Source organism: Arachis hypogaea, chromosome 7, assembly GCF_003086295.3.
Source record: "Arachis hypogaea cultivar Tifrunner chromosome 7, arahy.Tifrunner.gnm2.J5K5, whole genome shotgun sequence".
NCBI classification, from domain to species: Eukaryota; Viridiplantae; Streptophyta; class Magnoliopsida; order Fabales; family Fabaceae; genus Arachis; species Arachis hypogaea.
Genome location: NC_092042.1, coordinates 5105936 through 5122812, shown reverse-complemented (window position 1 = coordinate 5122812; position 16877 = coordinate 5105936). Strand labels below are relative to the sequence as shown.

At 41.7% G+C, this 16877-nt stretch overlaps 2 protein-coding genes, 1 long non-coding RNA gene and 1 pseudogene across 3 annotated transcripts; all 4 read left to right on the top strand.

The window, feature by feature from the left end:
* Window positions 1-1829: 1829 nt before the first annotated feature.
* Window positions 1830-2591, top strand: LOC112701025 (uncharacterized). The gene has a single exon (XM_025751829.1). The coding sequence runs from the start codon at window positions 1830-1832 to the stop codon at window positions 2589-2591; it is 762 nt and encodes a 253-aa protein (XP_025607614.1).
* Window positions 2592-3544: 953 nt separating this feature from the next.
* On the top strand, window positions 3545-5777 carry LOC112701024 (uncharacterized). The gene is made up of 2 exons (XM_025751827.1): window positions 3545-3906; window positions 4391-5777. The coding sequence occupies exons 1-2, from the start codon at window positions 3545-3547 to the stop codon at window positions 5775-5777; spliced, it is 1749 nt and encodes a 582-aa protein (XP_025607612.1).
* A 7040-nt stretch (window positions 5778-12817) lies between these two features.
* LOC112702145 (uncharacterized) lies at window positions 12818-13936 on the top strand. The gene is made up of 2 exons (XR_011864252.1): window positions 12818-12862; window positions 13323-13936. It is a non-coding gene; the product is annotated as an uncharacterized lncRNA (long non-coding RNA).
* Window positions 13937-14445: 509 nt separating this feature from the next.
* LOC112702144 (urease accessory protein F-like) lies at window positions 14446-15557 on the top strand (annotated as a pseudogene).
* Window positions 15558-16877: the final 1320 nt, after the last annotated feature.

The following is a 16877-nucleotide window of genomic DNA, read 5'->3' as shown; positions in this document are numbered from 1 at the left end:
TAACCTCTCTTAGCACATAAATTATTCCATAGTAACGAGCTTTGTGTTTTTGAATGTAAATCGTCCCAGTCTAATGTGCCTTACCATAGTAATACATAAATCTTGTTAGGGTCTTGAGGGGGTGACTAGTTACACATAAATCGTGCTAGGACAATAAGCTTTAGGATAAAAAAACGTAACTCATGGTAGCGTAGGACGATTTATATACATTTTATAAAACACAAAGGCGTGGGACGATTTATATGTTTTTGAGCACTGCATTTCATGCATAAATCGTCCCAGGATAACATGATTCATATATTATTTAAAATACAAAAGTCTAGGACAATTTATATATTATATAATTTAGGGGAATCGCGTTTTTAAAATCCATTTAGGAGAATCGAGTAATTTGGTTCTTCTTTTAATTTATTTAAATAAAACAGCCTATTTTTTTTTACTTGACAAACAAATAAATTAAACAATATATTGTTACATTTTTTTGGTTGTTGATAATATTTTTCAATCTGATAAGTCAAAAAATAATTCATCATAGATTAATCTAAATCCCACTCATTGTATCATCTAACCTCTGTAATCCGTCGAAAGGCAAAGGAACTTGCCAATGACTTAGGAGATGCTTTGGGCTTATTTTGGATCGCAACAAGTTGCCAAATACAACTTAGTTCGATATAATTTTGATCATTAACCAATTTTAAGTCGTTTAATTATTAGTTTATTAGTTCGTTTAAGTAAGTATTAGAATTTCGAATTATGTTTTGTCTATGCAACAATTCATTGATCAACAACAACCTTTTAAATGAAATTTTAATTCGCGACGGATAAATCTTGTTACGGCCTGGCCCAAAGCGGTACGGGCCAACCCGACCCATGGGCCCTCTGACCCGGTTGGTCGGGCGAGAAGCATACGAAGTTCGACCCGGACACGCGTCCAGGGCAGCTCCTCATCACAGCTATCTACGAAAGCTTCGAAAAAGGTGGGATCTGCCCTCGCAGGGCCCACCTCTGACACGGTATATATGGGGGGTCCAGCCCCTCCTCAAGGTACGTCACACATTCCACCTAACCTATTTCTCGCCTGCACACTAACTGACTAGAGCGTCGGAGTGTCTTTGCAGGTGACACCCCCTTTTTCCACAACGAGAGCTCGGCTACTCGGTAGATCCAGTCCCAGCACGATCGCTCCGGACGAGGCATTCCCGCCACCTCAAACCCCTACCCGAACTGTCCGATAACCAACCAATCGTACATTGGCGCCGTCTGTGGGAAACGCTTAAATGGACGTCGTGCCGGGCACCGGAGACCAAGTCCGAACAGCCAGCGCAGAGGGGGCAGCCTCTGTCGCCTCACCGGAAGGGCGACGAAGGTCCCCCTAGCAACGCACCAAACCACGCACAAGGACGCGAGAGACGCGACCCTTCGGAGGAACTGGCGGTGACAGCGCCAGAATAATGCAGGAGCTATGCCATAGGGTCCAGAACATGGAACGACAACTAGCCAATCAGGAGCATAATCGACGAACCACCGACCCTAGCTACTCCCCGTCTCCTGAAAGCCGAGAGAGAGATTCCCACCGGAGTCGCCCCCGGCATGCCTCCGCTTCCAGAACGGAAGCGGAAAGCACCCGAGAAGATTTGCCTATCCCGAGAAGACGAAATGACACAATCATCTACTCCCGAGGCAAGGAAACGCGCCTCACGGGACGAGATCATGAGGACGGAGAAGAGAGGCCTGTGAGGACACGGCGACTCGTGATAATGGGCGCCACCCCGTTTCATCGATCCATCCTCGAAGTCCGGTAGCCGAAGCACTTCGACAAACCAACGGACATGAGGTACGATGGAACCCAAGACCCTCTGGAACACCTCACGGCCTTCGAGGCTAGAATGAATCTGGAGGGAGTAGGAGACGAAGTGATGTGCCAGGCCTTCCCGGTCACCCTGGCAGGACCTGCGATCCGGTGGTTTAACGGCCTCCCGCAGGGATCCATCTATGGGTTTTCAGACATCAGTCGTGCTTTCTTAGCTCAATTCACAACACAAATACCAAAGGCAAAGCACCCAATCAACCTACTTGGGATAACCCAAAGGCCCGAGGAGCCGACCAGAAAATACCTGGACCAGTTCAACGACGAATGCTTAGAAATTGACGGCTTAACTGACTCGGTGGCCAGCTTCTGTCTGACGAACGGCCTCCTCAACGAGGACTTCCGAAAACACCTCACCACGAAACCGGTTTGGATGATGCACAAGATCCAAACGGTAGCTAAGGAATACATAAATGACGAGGAAGTCAGCCAAGTCGTGGCTACCAATAAACGGCACTCCTCCTACAATCAACCTAGGCAACAAGGTAATGGAGAAAGACAGAAGGAGCAAGCCAGAGAGGGAGGGCCGAGCAAGGCACCCAGACCGTTTCCCCGGATCAAAAAATTCACCAACTACACTCCACTCACTCTTCCCATCATGGAAGTTTACCAGCAAATAGCCAAGAAAGGAATCTTGTCGAAGCCCCGACCACTAAAGGATCGTCCTGGGGGAAACAAGAGCCTCTACTGTGACTACCACAAGGGCTACGGGCACCAAACATAGGACTGCTTTAACCTGAAGGACGCACTAGAACAAGCGATAAGGGACGGTAAACTAACAGAATTCTCCCATCTTATAAGGGAGCCGAGGAGGTGACATCGCGACCAAGACGAGGAAGGCAAGACCCGGTCGGCAAAGTGGCGACAAGAGCCAGAGGACAAAGACCACGACCTCACCGTGATAAACGTAGTAACCGCCAAAAACACCGCACCAAGGTCGAGATCGACGCACAAGAAAGACGCCAAGGTCCTGGCGGTCTCCTCCTCGCTGGTGCGAAGCTCTAAGAAGCCCCAATCCATCTCTTTCGGCTCGGAAGATCAATGGTTCGACGAGGCCCCTGAAAACCCACCCATGGTCATCACGGCCAGAGTGGGAACCGGCCTTGTCAAACAAATCCTTGTCGACACGGGGGCAGACTCGAACATTATGTTCCGCAACGTGTTCGACGCACTGGGTTTAAGGGACGCCGACCTATCGACTCACCAGCACGGGGTCATCGGGTTAGGTGACCACTTCATCAAGCCAGACGGAGTGATATCTCTGCCGATTTCTGTGGGACAGGCACAAGGCCGAAGATCGGCAATGGCTGAGTTCGTGGTTCTCCGAAATTTCACAGCCTACAACATCATCTTGGGAAGGAAGATGATTAACGATGTCGAAGCGATAATCAACATAAAGCTACTAGTCATGAAGTTTGTTACTGACGACGGATCTATAGGGTCCATAAGGGGAGATCTAGAAACGGCGGTCGCTTGCGACAACGCCAGCCTCTCCCTAAGGAAGAAATCTAAAGAGGCGTCGGGGTGTTCCTGGCTGACCTAGATGCCAGGGTTGATGACAAGCCCAGACCGGAACCAGAGGGGGACCTGGAGAAGTTCAGGGTCGGTGACACGAAAGAAAAGTTCATGTTTGTCAATAGAAACCTTCCGCATTAATTGAAGGAGCCTCTGGTAGAAATGATCAGGGCCAATGGGGATTTGTTCGCCTGGACACCGGCCGACATGCCGGGCATAGACCCCAAAGTCATGTCGCATCACCTAGCCGTCAAATCGAAAGCCCGCCCGGTAGCCCAGAGGAGGAGAAAGATGTCGCGGGAGAGGGCGGAGGAGGTGGCCAGGCAGACGGCCAGCCTCCTAGAAGCAGGTTTCATACGGGAACTGGACTACTCGACCTGGCTTTCGAATGTAGTTCTAGTAAAAAAGCACAGCGGCAAATGGAGAATGTGCGTAGACTACTCCGACCTCAACAAGGCATGCCCTAAAGATTGTTTCCCCCTCCCCAACATAGATGCACTCGTCGACGCGGCGGCGGGCTACCGGTATCTGAGCTTCATGGATGCCTACTCCGGGTACAATCAGATACCGATGCACCGACCTGACAAGGACAAGACAGCATTTATAACGCCTAGGGGGGACCTACTGCTACAAGGTGATGCCGTCCGACCTAAAAAACGCAGGGACAACATACCAAAGGTTGATGAATAAAATATTTCGCGATCTCATAGGCAAGACAATGGAAGTCTATGTAGACGACATCCTCGCGAAGACTGCGTGACCCGATGACCTCCTGAATGACCTGGGAAATGTATTCGCGTCTCTTCGACAAAACGGCAAGAGGCTCAATCTACTCAAGTGTGCCTTCGCTATGGAAGCTGGAAAGTTCCTAGGATTCATGATAACCCAAAGGGGGGTAGAAGCCAACCCCGAGAAATGCCAAGCGATACTCCAGATGAAGAGTCCGGGCTGTGTCAAGGACGTCCAGAGATTGGCAGGTCGACTCACCTCGTTATCCCGTTTCCTCAGAGCTTCGGCAACAAAAGCCTTACCCTTCTTTAACCTCATGAGGAAAGGGATAGCATTTGAATGGACGCCCGCGTGCGAGGAAGCTTTCAGACACTTCAAGGAAATCCTAGTAACACCCTCTGTGCTCGGGAAGCCAAAGGCCGGGGAGCCGTTATACCTATACCTCGCCATAACAGGAGACGCCCTGGCCACGGTTTTGATACGAGAAGAAGGAAGGGCTCAACAACCAGTCTGTTTCGTGATCAGAGCCCTACAAGGGGCGGAGCTAAGGTACAATAAACTGGAAAAGCTAGCTCTGGCACTATTGACCTCTTCTCGGAGGTTAAAACAATACTTCCAAGGTCACCAGATTGTCGTAAGGACGGACCAAGGAATTCGACAAGTACTCCAAAAACCCAATTTGGCGGGAAGGATGATGACTTGGTCCATTGAACTCTCCCAATATGATATACGGTATGAACCCCGGCAAGCAATCAAGCCACAAGCAATGGCAGACTTCCTGGTAGAGGTAACGGGAGATCCAACCGAAGAGACGGGCACATGGTGGAGGCTCCACGTGGACGGGGCCTCCAATCAGATGTCCGGAGGCGCCGAGATCATCCTAGAGAGCCCAGCCGGGGTCATATACGAGCAGTCGATCAAGTTCGAGTTCTCCGTCTCGAACAACCAAGCAGAATACGAAGCCCTCATAGGAGGCTTAGCCCTAGCAAAGGAAGTTGGAGCGACGAGGTTGGAAATATGCAGCGATTCACAAGTCGTCACCTCCCAAGTAAACGGGAGCTACCAAGCCAGAGACTCGCTACTACAAAAGTACTTGGAGAAAGTCAAGGATTTGAGCCAGAAATTCGAGGAGGTCACGATCCACCACGTTCCGAGAGAAAGGAACACACGGGCAGATCTCCTATCAAAACTGGCCAGCACAAAACCGGGAGAAGGCAACCGATCTCTCATCCAGGGTATGATGAGGGAGCCGGTAGTCACTCTACACCTGTCAAGCCTAAGCCCCTTATGGTTGGATCCCATCACCAACTTCTTAGAAAACGGCAAACTTCCCGACGACGAAAAATATGCTAAGAAACTGAGAAGGGAAGCAGCCAAATACGCGATCATCCAGGGTCAGTTGTTCAGAAAAGGACTCAACCAACCCCTATTGAAATGCCTACATCCTGACCAAATGGACTACGTTCTTAGGGAAGTCCATGAAGAGTGTTGCGGCCATCACATAGGGGGCAAAGCCCTAGCGAGAAAATTAATCCGAGCTAGATACTATTGGCCATCAATGATGGCAGACTCTAAAGAATTTGTTAAAAAATGCGTCAAGTGTCAAGAGAACGCCAATTTTCACAGAGCACCAGCTTCCGAGCTAAGCTTGTTAACGTCTTCCTGACCATTCTCACAATGGGGAGTCGACCTCTTGGGGCCCTTCCCGATTGGTCCAGGACAAGTCAAGTACCTCATAGTCGCCATTGACGACTACACCAAATGGATAGAGGCCGAGCCGTTGGCCAGCATCTCCTCATCCAATTGCAGGAAGTTCATGTGGAAGCAAGTGATAATACGGTTCGGTATCCCGGAGGTCATCATCTCGGACAACGGGACACAATTTACCGACAAGAAGTTCACGGAGTTCCTCACCGGCCTAGGCATAAGACAGAAGTTCTCCTTAGTAGAACACCCCAAACAAACGGATAGGTCGAGTCCGCAAACAAGATCATCTTGTTAGGACTTAAGAAGCGGCTGGATAATAAAAAAGGCGCTTGGGCCGACGAGCTTGCCTCGGTCCTCTGGTCATATCGTACAACCGAGCAGTCGTCCACTGGGGAGACCCCCTTCCGACTAACATATGGGCTAGACGCGGTAATACCTGTGGAAATCGGGAGCCAAGCCCGCGACTACTTTTGAAGGGAGTGGGGGAAGCTGTGGAGAAGGATCTAATAGATGAAGCCAGGGAGATGACCCACTTGATGGAAACAGCGCTAAAGCAAAGAATGGCCCTGCGCTACAACACCAAAGTACTCAAAAGAGAGGTTGAACCAAATGACCTCGTCCTACGGCGCAAATATATCGGTCTACCGACCCTGGGAGAGGGCAAACTGGCGGCGAACTGGGAAGATCCCTACAGAGTTAAAGAGGTGATTGGCAAAGGCGCCTTCAAGTTGGAAAGGCTCGATGGCAAAGAAATCCCGAGAACGTGGAACGCGAGCAACTTGAGAAGATTTTACTCCTAGCACGCGCGTGGCGATTTAGCAACCAAACGAGCTAAGTAGTCAATTCATGAGATTGTACTTTTTAATATGGCTTATAGACCTTTTTTGCAATTACCGACTAAAATACACTTGTCAAAATGAGTTGTTTCTTCTGTTTACTTTTCTTGGGCAACCCATTACGTAAATGAATCCCACGCAATGCGCACCGTGCGACACAATAATATGCGGCCCCAGGATTGATCACCCCGAGAGACATTCAGCTACCATGACGGCAAACGGCTACACTAAAAAGCCACAACCTGGCTTAGCCAGAATACCATCAATACGGTAGAACGAGTGCGAACAACAAACCAATAACGGTGAATATAACGAGAACACAACCAGACAAACAAGAAAGTATCAACTACAATAAACCGGGCAGACGGCCCAAAAAAAAACATCGTTCACAAAAGACAACACAAAACCATTCACAAAGATTTCATGAAGTTATACAAGACATAAGAAGTCATTTCCTGGGCATGTTGACAATCTTGTCGTCTTTGATCATCTTGAAGACACTAATTGCCGACGTGTCGAAGTCAGGGCAACGATTTGGACCTGAGCCTTAAGGGCCTCCTCGGTCGCCAGTATTGCACCTTTTCCCTGCTTAACGACTTCCTTGTACTTTGTCTTCCACCCCGCGAGCTCAGTCTCGACAGCCTCCTTCGCCGAAATGGCCTCATCGCGCTCTTTTTCTAGCACGGTCACCCGCCCCTGAGCCACGCCGACTTGACCCTCTAAAGTCATTTCCCGTTTGACAAGTCGCAAAACGGTGGCATCAGACTCCTCCAGTTTTTTCTCAGCAGCGGAGGCCCTGTTCTCGGCAGCCTGGAGCTTCTCATTAGATTGGGCAAGTTGCTCCCGAAGAGTTTCAACTTCGCGTTTAAAATCATTATTGGCTTTCCCAGCAGACTCCAACCTCCTACGGAGAGATTCCATCCCAGACAGCTCAAACTCGGCCTTCCGAGCTATCACTGCGCCACGCAGGAGGGTACGATACATCCACCTCGCTTGCCCGGCAAGAGATGACTCGTGGGAGTGCTCTTCAGTGCCAGGAATCAACTGAGCGTCTATGAAATTCCCGGCGTCAAAATTTTTCTCCATCACAGTGAGAACCCCCTCAAGACTATTGGACGTTTTCCTCCTTTTGAGGTGGGGCACCTCCTCCACATCGTCGTCGGTCACTGGGTTTGATGTCGAACCCCCAGTACTGACCACTTCGTGGAAAGGGGAAACACGCACCTCTTTGTCCCCGCGAGCCAAAGCACCCTGAACCGAAGTACCGACCTCATTGGCCACAGCCCCCTGCTCGAAAGTGGCCATGCTCTTATCCTCTGGGGGAGCAGTCGAATTCTCATTGGCCGCCTCATCGTCACTTGCACATAAAAAGGTCTGGAACAAGTCAGAGAGACCCGTCACCTCGGCAGACATCCCCACTGTAACAGGAAAAGAAGATTGTTTAGTCGCAATGGAATATTGAAAAAAGCAAGAAACAAAAAGAAAAGCTCAAGTTAAAACTGCTCACAAATATAGTTCCGACCGACTTCCTGATCACCCATGAGGAGGTGAGGATTCACATGATTCCTCCCGAAGACTGCCAATAACACGTCGGCAATCTTCTTGTCCACGGCGGACATACCCTTATAGGATACTTTAATAAAGGCATTGGACCCCGCCCCGAAGCTCTAATACGTCGGGATGAGGCGTTCCCCCTCTAACGACAGCCAGAAAGGATGGCGACCTTTGACGGGGCGCACCTTGAAATACTTATCTTTGAACCCGTGGTAGGAGTCCTCAAACAAGTCAAAAATCCTCCGACCTTGGGCAGATCGGAAGGACATGAACCCCTTCTTATGTTTCCCTTCCTTCGAAGGGTTTGTAAGGTTGAAAAAGAAAAGGAAAACATCCACAGACACCGGCAGCTCGAGATATTCACAAACCATCTCGAAACAGTGGATTGAAGCCCAACTGTTCGGATGCAGCTGCGACGGCGCCACGGAAACCCGGCCCAGAAGCGCCATTTGGAAGGCGGAGAAAGGAATACGAACCCCCACTTGAGTAAACATGGATTTATAGAACCAAATCCAGTCGGCAACTCGGGGAGAACTGAAGTTGATCTCGTATAAACGCTCGTGGGGAGCCGGGACGAAGACGTCGTAGTTAGACTCCTCGTCGGTACCGCCGCATAAGTACTCATTTTGACGAAACTCGGTGAGCTCCTCTTCGCCCATTTGATTGGCGGAGTCCCTCAGATTGGAAACCACCCAGGCGTAGGGGTCGTACGCCGCGAGAGAAGGGGAAGCCCGGGAGGCGATGCGAGCCATACCTACATGGGGGCACCACCCAGTTAGTCTAAGAGGTCGGGTGCTCGGAGTCAACGCAGAAACTACACCCAACCTATTCTGCAACTAAAACTAAACATGGCTAAAAGGTAAAACCCAAACAAAACCCATCCTAGAATGGCAACCTCCCCCTAACGCACCTACTTAAGAGCAAAGATCAACCATCATGCAAAGTTAAAACAAACAGCATGCATGAAAAGGAAGCAACGGCAGAAGCAAAAGAACAACAAAAGAAGGTAAAAAGGATGCATAATTACCTGTATTGACCGCAAAGATCCGAAAGGAAGACAAGAACAACACCCTGGAATTGCTGAGGGAAAAGAAGATGCGGATGGCTAGATTGGAAATGAAGAGATAAATGCCAAATGAATACCAAAAGCATCACAAAACTGTTTTAAAACCACCACCAAAAGGAGCGCGAAAGCCCAGGGGTATATTAGTCTTTGCACGAAGGGTTTTAAACCTATTATGAGCATTTAATGCACTGCACGAGGAACAAGGCGACAAAAGGTCACCTCAGCAACGAACGGACACGCGCGCAAAGATCGCGTCCTCGCGACGGACGGCCGATCTGACGACAACACGCGAAAAAGGGGATAACACGCCAACAACAGATCACACGGCTGTTACTGGCATGTTGGGGGCACTGTTACGGCCTGCCCCAAAGCGGTATGGGCCAACCCGACCCATGGGCCCTCCGACCCGGTTGGTCGGGCGAGAAGCATACGAAGTCCGACCCGGACACGCGTCTAGGGCAACTCCTCATCACAGCTGTCTAAGGAAGCTTCGAAGAAGGTGGGCTCTGCCCTCGCGGGGCCCACCCCTGACACGGTATATATGGGGGGTCCAGCCCCTCCCCAAGGTACGTCACACATTCCACCTAACCTATTTCTCGCCTGCACACTAACTGACTAGAGCGTCGGAGTGTCTTTGCAGGTGACACCCCCCTCTTTCCACAACGAGAGCTCGACTACCCGGTAGATCCAGTCCCAGCGCGATCGCTCCGGACGAGGCGTTCCCGCCACCTCAAACCCCTACCCGAACCGTCCGGTAACCAACCAACCGTACAAATCTTTAGTCAGTCGGGTTGAAAAATACTATAACATAAATCAATCCTCTAATATGATACTCGTCTTGGAGAGCATATTTACAACTATCTACTAACAAAAATATTTCACACACCAAGTGAGACTTAATCTCTTAGAATGAGAATGGTTACTTTGTTAAGAGAAAAAGATAAATCGATACATGAGTTTTTAGTCTATGGACATTTAAGTTTCTGCAAATTTAAAAATATATTTAAGTTTCTGATATTTTGGATACATTGATTCTTGAGTCTAATTTGTCTCATTTTAAAAAATTCTTTCACACACGCAGCTATATCAATCAGGTCAATACAACGAAAGTCATGTTTTATTTTTTCGTTAGGTCTGACAGACCCAAGTAAACATGAAGGATCGATATATCCAAATTTTGAAAAGGTCGAAAATTTAAATGTATTTTCAAATTCTCGAATACTTAAATATTCGTAAATCAAAAGATCAAGGACCTATTTATCATTTTTTTCAAATTATAATAAATTAATATAATTTATATTTATATTTATATCATATAGAAATTGATATTTTTTTTACTTGACAAACAAATAAATTGAAAAACTATATTATTCTAATTTTTTTTGTTGCTCACAATATTTTCTAATTTGATAGGTAAGGACTAATTTGTAGCCAAATTTCACTCATTATATCATCCAACCTCTGCAATCCATCCAAAGATAAAGGGACTTGGCAAGGACCGAAGAGATACTTTGGGCTTATTTCGAATCGCAACAAGTTGCCAAATATTACTTGGTTCGATGTAATTTTGATTCCTAACTAGTTTTAGGTAATTTAGTTATCAATTCACTAATTCATTTAAATAAATATCAAAAATTCGAATTTTGTCTTGTGTATGCAATAACCAATTAAGCAACAATAAATTCTTAAATAGAATTTAATTCGCAACGGATTAATCTTTAGTCTGTCGGATTGAAAAAGACCATAAAAAATCAATCCTCTAATCTAGTACTCGACTTGACTTTGAAAGCATACTTATAACTATCTACTAACGAAAATATTTTACACACAAAATGAGACTTAATCTCCTACAATGAAAATGGTTACTTCATTAAATACGATAATTATTTGCACGACATGTCACTGAAAGATTTTTTACAGTCAATTCTTGACTCTCTTATAAATACACATCTTAATAACTTTTTAATACAAGTAACTTACTCTATTCATATATCTGCTAAATTTGATATTAAAATCTTTTACAGATATTCATATCTGTCATTTTTATAATTTATAAACTTTAGATGATTTCTATTCTAAATTGATTCACCTCTATTTCTTCAAGATAACCCTTTAGAATATGAATATTAATTATATTTAATAAAAAATTTATTAATCTCCTTAAAAATTTAGTACTCATTCTAATAATTTTTTAATTGAAATAGTGTTTGATGTTGATTAAGTAAAGTTAAATTTCTTGTTATAAAATCTGGTTACCTAATAGGCTAGTATTCAATCAAATCAAATCATCATTTATTAACTTGACCATAATGTAAATTCGAAAATTCGAATATAAAATTTGGATTTTTTTAAAAGACTACGGGGTCTTAAAAAAATATCTATTTCGATTTTTGATAAATAATTTTATGAGACTGATTAATCTCTTTTTTAATAATCTCTCTTCAGAATATACTTATGTCACTCGTTAATTACTAATATATCTTTTATTTAATTTTTATAAATAAAAATCATTAAAAAATACTAATATTTTTTAGTTTTACATAATAAATTTAGTCAATGTATTTAAAAAAGATAACTAAAAAATAAAAAGACTAACAATTACCTTTAAAAAATAATGAGACTCCTAACAAAAAAAATTGTCAAATCTAATTGACACTTAATAGAAAAATTAACAGTTTAATATGCTATGTAAGTTTATCTATTAATACAAAAATAAAATATTGACAGAAGGATTAAATAATCTCACAGAAATAAAATTCAAGAATCAAAAGATTTTTTTTATGAAAAATTTTATTATCTTTCAAAATAATTATCAAGTACCATTTAGAATTTTTTTTCCATAATTATTAGGTGACAAATTGGTAACAAGTCAATTTACAAAAGATATAGATCAAATTGCTTTTTTAAAATTTTTTAGACAAATTATCTTATTCAACTAATTTTAGATTGATTGAATGATCAGTACTTTTAACTATTTAAATAAATATTAAAAATTTAAATATTATCTTATATAAAACTAAATCTACAATAAATTAATTATTAATCTACTAATTAAAAAATATCATGTACAACCAAAAAAAAATTATCTTATTCAATTAAGTGCTTCCAAGCCAGCATATTCCAACGAGACCAAAAGACCAAAGTCATGCACATAATAAATTTTTAATAGACATATATTAAATTGGGTAAAATATACTTTTTATTTTGAAATTTGATAAAAATTTTAAAAATATTTTTAAATTTTATTTTGTTTTAATTATGTTTCAAAAGTTTTTAATTTGCATGAAATATATTCTTAATAGCTAATTAAACAACAATTCTATAAGAATAATTTTTAACACAAGCAAATTAAGTATAATTTTCATGCATTATTATTAGATTGATCTTAAATTTTTTGAAAATTTAGCGGTTGATAATATATTTCATCTCGAAAACTTTTGAGATAAAATTGAAAAAAATAAAATTTAAGAATATTTTTAAAATTTTTACCAAATTTCAAGATAAAAAATATATTTTATTCTATTAAATATGTGTTTTTCAGTTAAGCTATTTTGGCCTTAGATTCAGTCACCACCTTTTTTTCACCTGGTAAACTTTCACATACCCTTTTGATTCATTTTCTCTGAATTACTCTACTTTATGTTGAAAACTTGAAATTGCTTTGTGAATTTTGTTTGAACCTCAATACTTTGTGTCATGGATTATGGAGTCAATTGCATATCTTCCTTACTTCAATAATCATTTGTTGCCAGTAGAAAATATTAAGTACTATGATATTGTTCAATAATGTTTCGACTTTTTTTTTTCTTTGGTTTATTTTTTGGGGAAAATTTTATGATTTAATCCTCAAATATTTCATTTTTTCAATCAGCATGATTACAGCGGATGTATAAGTTAGGTGAGTGTATAGTACAATAGAATCAATGGAGAACCATCCAGTTAAAGGGATGCAATGTTGTTTCAATATACATTGTTAGGAACAGTCACAATCATGCCCACCAGATGTTTGAGAAAATGTTAAAGTAAGTAAGAAGTTCGTTTGTTTCAGATATCAAGGGTCATGGTGGAGTAGATGGCTATTGGGACCCTGAGTTTATTGACAATGGTTCGATTCGAGAGTGGGAGCTTCAATGGCCTACCTCCTCCTCGCTCCCCCAAGTTGTCGCCACATAGTCACATCTCACTCACTAAGCCATCTTGGGTTGTGAGAACGGAGTCAAATGTTAAGAAGAAGAGAAGAAAGAACCCGGATCCGCTTTGTGTAGTCTGTGAGGGGAGTGGACGAGTCGATTGCCACCAGTGTCGTGGGAAGGGAAGGACAAACCAGGTTCATTTGGAAATGCTCCCAAAAGGCGAATGGCCAAAATGGTGTAGAACTTGTGGTGGAAGCGGTCTTGGTTACTGCTCCCGTTGCCTTGGTACCGGAGAATATAGGTATATTATGGGATTCCATTTCATGAACAGGGACGATGATAAATCCCAAGAAAACAAGTCTTAGTCCCTCCCCTCCCTTTCTCTTTTCTTTTGGGTAATGATATTAGGGACAGAGATAATAGATAATGTGATAGCATAGGTGGATTGTCTGTAAGTTGGAACTACTGAATGTTTTGTCTTTTTATCTCATAATGTAGAATCACCATTAATAGATTGTTGCAACTCTTACTTCCTTGTGCAATTTCATTTTAACATGCTGATTTGTTATGTTGGAAGATATGATTCTGATTGGACTGAAAAAAAATATTTTTTGCAAATCCTTGTTTGGACACAGAACAAGATAGTGAGATCAAATTCATAATGAGATCTGATAAATAAATATCTTACTCCCTCTATAAGTGAATTATGGTTAATATTTAATAAGCATGGCATAGAGAGTTCAGAATAATTAAAGAATGGGAACCGAGGAATTTTCAAGGTTCTTCCGGATTGTAAGCAGTTGTTTGAAGATAGGTTTGGAGCAATGATTGAGTTGTCTCTGTGTGACCTCAAGATCAGGCTTTTGGAAGCTCAATTTTGGTCGACACATTGAGTTTTATTTCTTGTATGATATGTAATTCATTTTCAAATGATGTCTGCAAATATTTCAATTTCCTTAAAGAATTTGAATGTATAAGCCTGGTTTCTTCTTCTAGGCTTTTGTGGGAATCTGATACGCCAGCTGAGTATCATTTACAATGCAAATAGGTGAAGGGTGTGACAACGGACCTCGCCTTGCAGACTCCATTTCACAGTAGAGCCAATGGCAGTTGCTTGATTCTCTTCTACCTACCGGCGGCTTTGCTCACTCTTTTGGCCTTGAAGCAGCAGTTCAGTCCAACCTGGTCTCAAATCCAGATGAACTCAAGACATTCATTATCCATGTCTTGGAGAACACAGGAAGCTTACTCCTTCCTTTCGTGCACTCGGCTTCCGTGTCGCCCAAGTTGGAAACCTGGCACAATCTTAACAAAATATTGGATGCCACACTGACAAATGAAGTCAGCCGAAAGGCATCGATCTCACAAGGGTCTGCACTAATGAGGGTGGGTTTGGCCGTGTTCTCGGAACTCTCTTCTTTGAAAACAATGAGAAATGCTTCTTTCAGGTACTGTATCTTTTCACCATGCTCCTATATTTGGACTTATATGTGGCACACTAGGATTAGATAGTACTGATTCTCAAAGAGCTTATATGTACATCACAATAAGGGATGTTATTTCTGCTGCTACAAGATTGAATTTGATAGGTCTCTTGGTGCTGCAGTTTTGCAGCATCAACTTGCTCCTAATGCTGAAGATATACTAGAGAAATGGAAGAATCGCGACGATGACGATGCATGCCAAGTTGCACCTCTGCTAGATTCAATGCAGGGTTGCCATGGTTATTTGTTTTCTAGGCTCTTTTCGTCTTAGAAGGCACAAATATAACACTGATGCTGTATTTTTTATAATATGAAGCACATACACATAGTAGAGTTTTGACTGGAAGAGACAATGTTAAGTTTTTTGGTAAATTGAATTTTCTTGTGAGGTTTGAGGTGGCAACTCACTCAAAAAATAGCTTCAATTGGTTTTACATGACGATGTAGGTTCAATGATTGACACATGTCAAGTTGGGGTTCAATCGAAAATACCAATCCAAGTAACCCATATATATGTAGAGCTGTAGGGGGATATAAATACGTTCATTAAGAAAAAATGTTTGCATGTCATTGCTTGGTTCCTATGGGTGTAATCAGGTCAGGTTGGGTTGGGTTTGGGTGAATTTGAGAATTAAACCGATTAAATTTGATCGGTTCGAGTTGGATTGGGTTAATGTGCTTTTGTTATTGAAATCGAATTAATTCAAACTGATGAAATATGAGTTGGATCGATTTGGGTAATCGAATATCCGATTAAAATTAAATTATGAGACAAACTGAAAAAATGGAAAAAAAAAAAAGAAAAAATATTTATGTAACTATGAGAAATAAAAATAAAAAAGAAGAATAAAAAATTAAAAATTAAAGTGAGATTAAGATTAGTAAAAATTATATAAATATTATGTTTTTAATATAATATATTAGATAATTGGATAATTGAGTTTCACAATTTTAAATCCGATATCCGAACTTATTAAAGTCGGGTATAATACCAATATAATCGAGTCGGGATGGATTTTACTTTTTTGTTGTCTTCTGCATGACTCATGCGACATGACTTATAGAAAGAGGATCACAACATTTTTCATAAGTTAATTAAATTTAAGACCTTTTCATTAAACTATTTTTATATGGTTTTGTATTGCCACTCAAACATTGGCTAAAAATTTAGACTTGATATAATTGACCATTTTCTGAGACTTGAACATTATTATTTTCTTTTAAATTTCATTGCTGCTGCGGTAATATACTAATATTGTTATTATTCAGCATATAATTAATCGTATGTTTACCAATTACCACATTACTTGGTAGCATAAGTTTTAACACATCATGTATATGTATATGCAAGAAATTTAAAATTAAAAAGATAGACCAATAATAATAATAATAATAATAATAATAATAATAATAATAATAATAATAATAATAATAATAATAATAATAATAATAATAATAATAATAATGACGACGAAAACAAAGACAAGAGATTATGTTGAACATTTCACAACTATTATTTATCTTCCTCCGCATGAGGCAACTCATTGAGATCAAAATCTAGCACTCTTCTAATAGTAGGAGGATCATTAACCACTACTCCCTTATTGAATTTAGACTCACTATTATTTTTGACATGTTCATCATTAAAATTATTAATAACTAACTTACCAACTTTATTGTTGTCATCATTAACGGTTGTTGTTGTTGTTGGAGATGGTGATGATAATGAATTAGAAGAAAGATGATTATGATTATTGATCTTCTCATCATGAACATGGCAACTCACTGCATGAAATGTTGGGAACACCATCTTGCAAGTGTGACACACATATCTTTCTCTAATCTTTCTTGAGATCTTGTGCTTTGTTTTATCAAATTCTTTCAACCTCTCTAACAATAACCTTTTCTCTGATGAATCTTCTTGATAATCATCATGATCATCATCACCATTACTTTCTTCAACTTCATCATCATCATTTTCTTGTG

What these genes read in the sequence shown, in the direction of transcription:
- LOC112701025 (XM_025751829.1), top strand. Translation starts at nt 1,830, where the DNA reads ATGAGGTACGATGGAACCCAAGACCCTCTGGAACACCTCACGGCCTTC.
- LOC112701024 (XM_025751827.1), top strand. Translation starts at nt 3,545, where the DNA reads ATGATCAGGGCCAATGGGGATTTGTTCGCCTGGACACCGGCCGACATG. An exon ending in GACGCGGCGGCGGGCTACCG is followed by an intron (nt 3,907 to 4,390) that starts GTATCTGAGCTT and finishes CCGTTTCCTCAG; the next exon opens with AGCTTCGGCAACAAAAGCCT.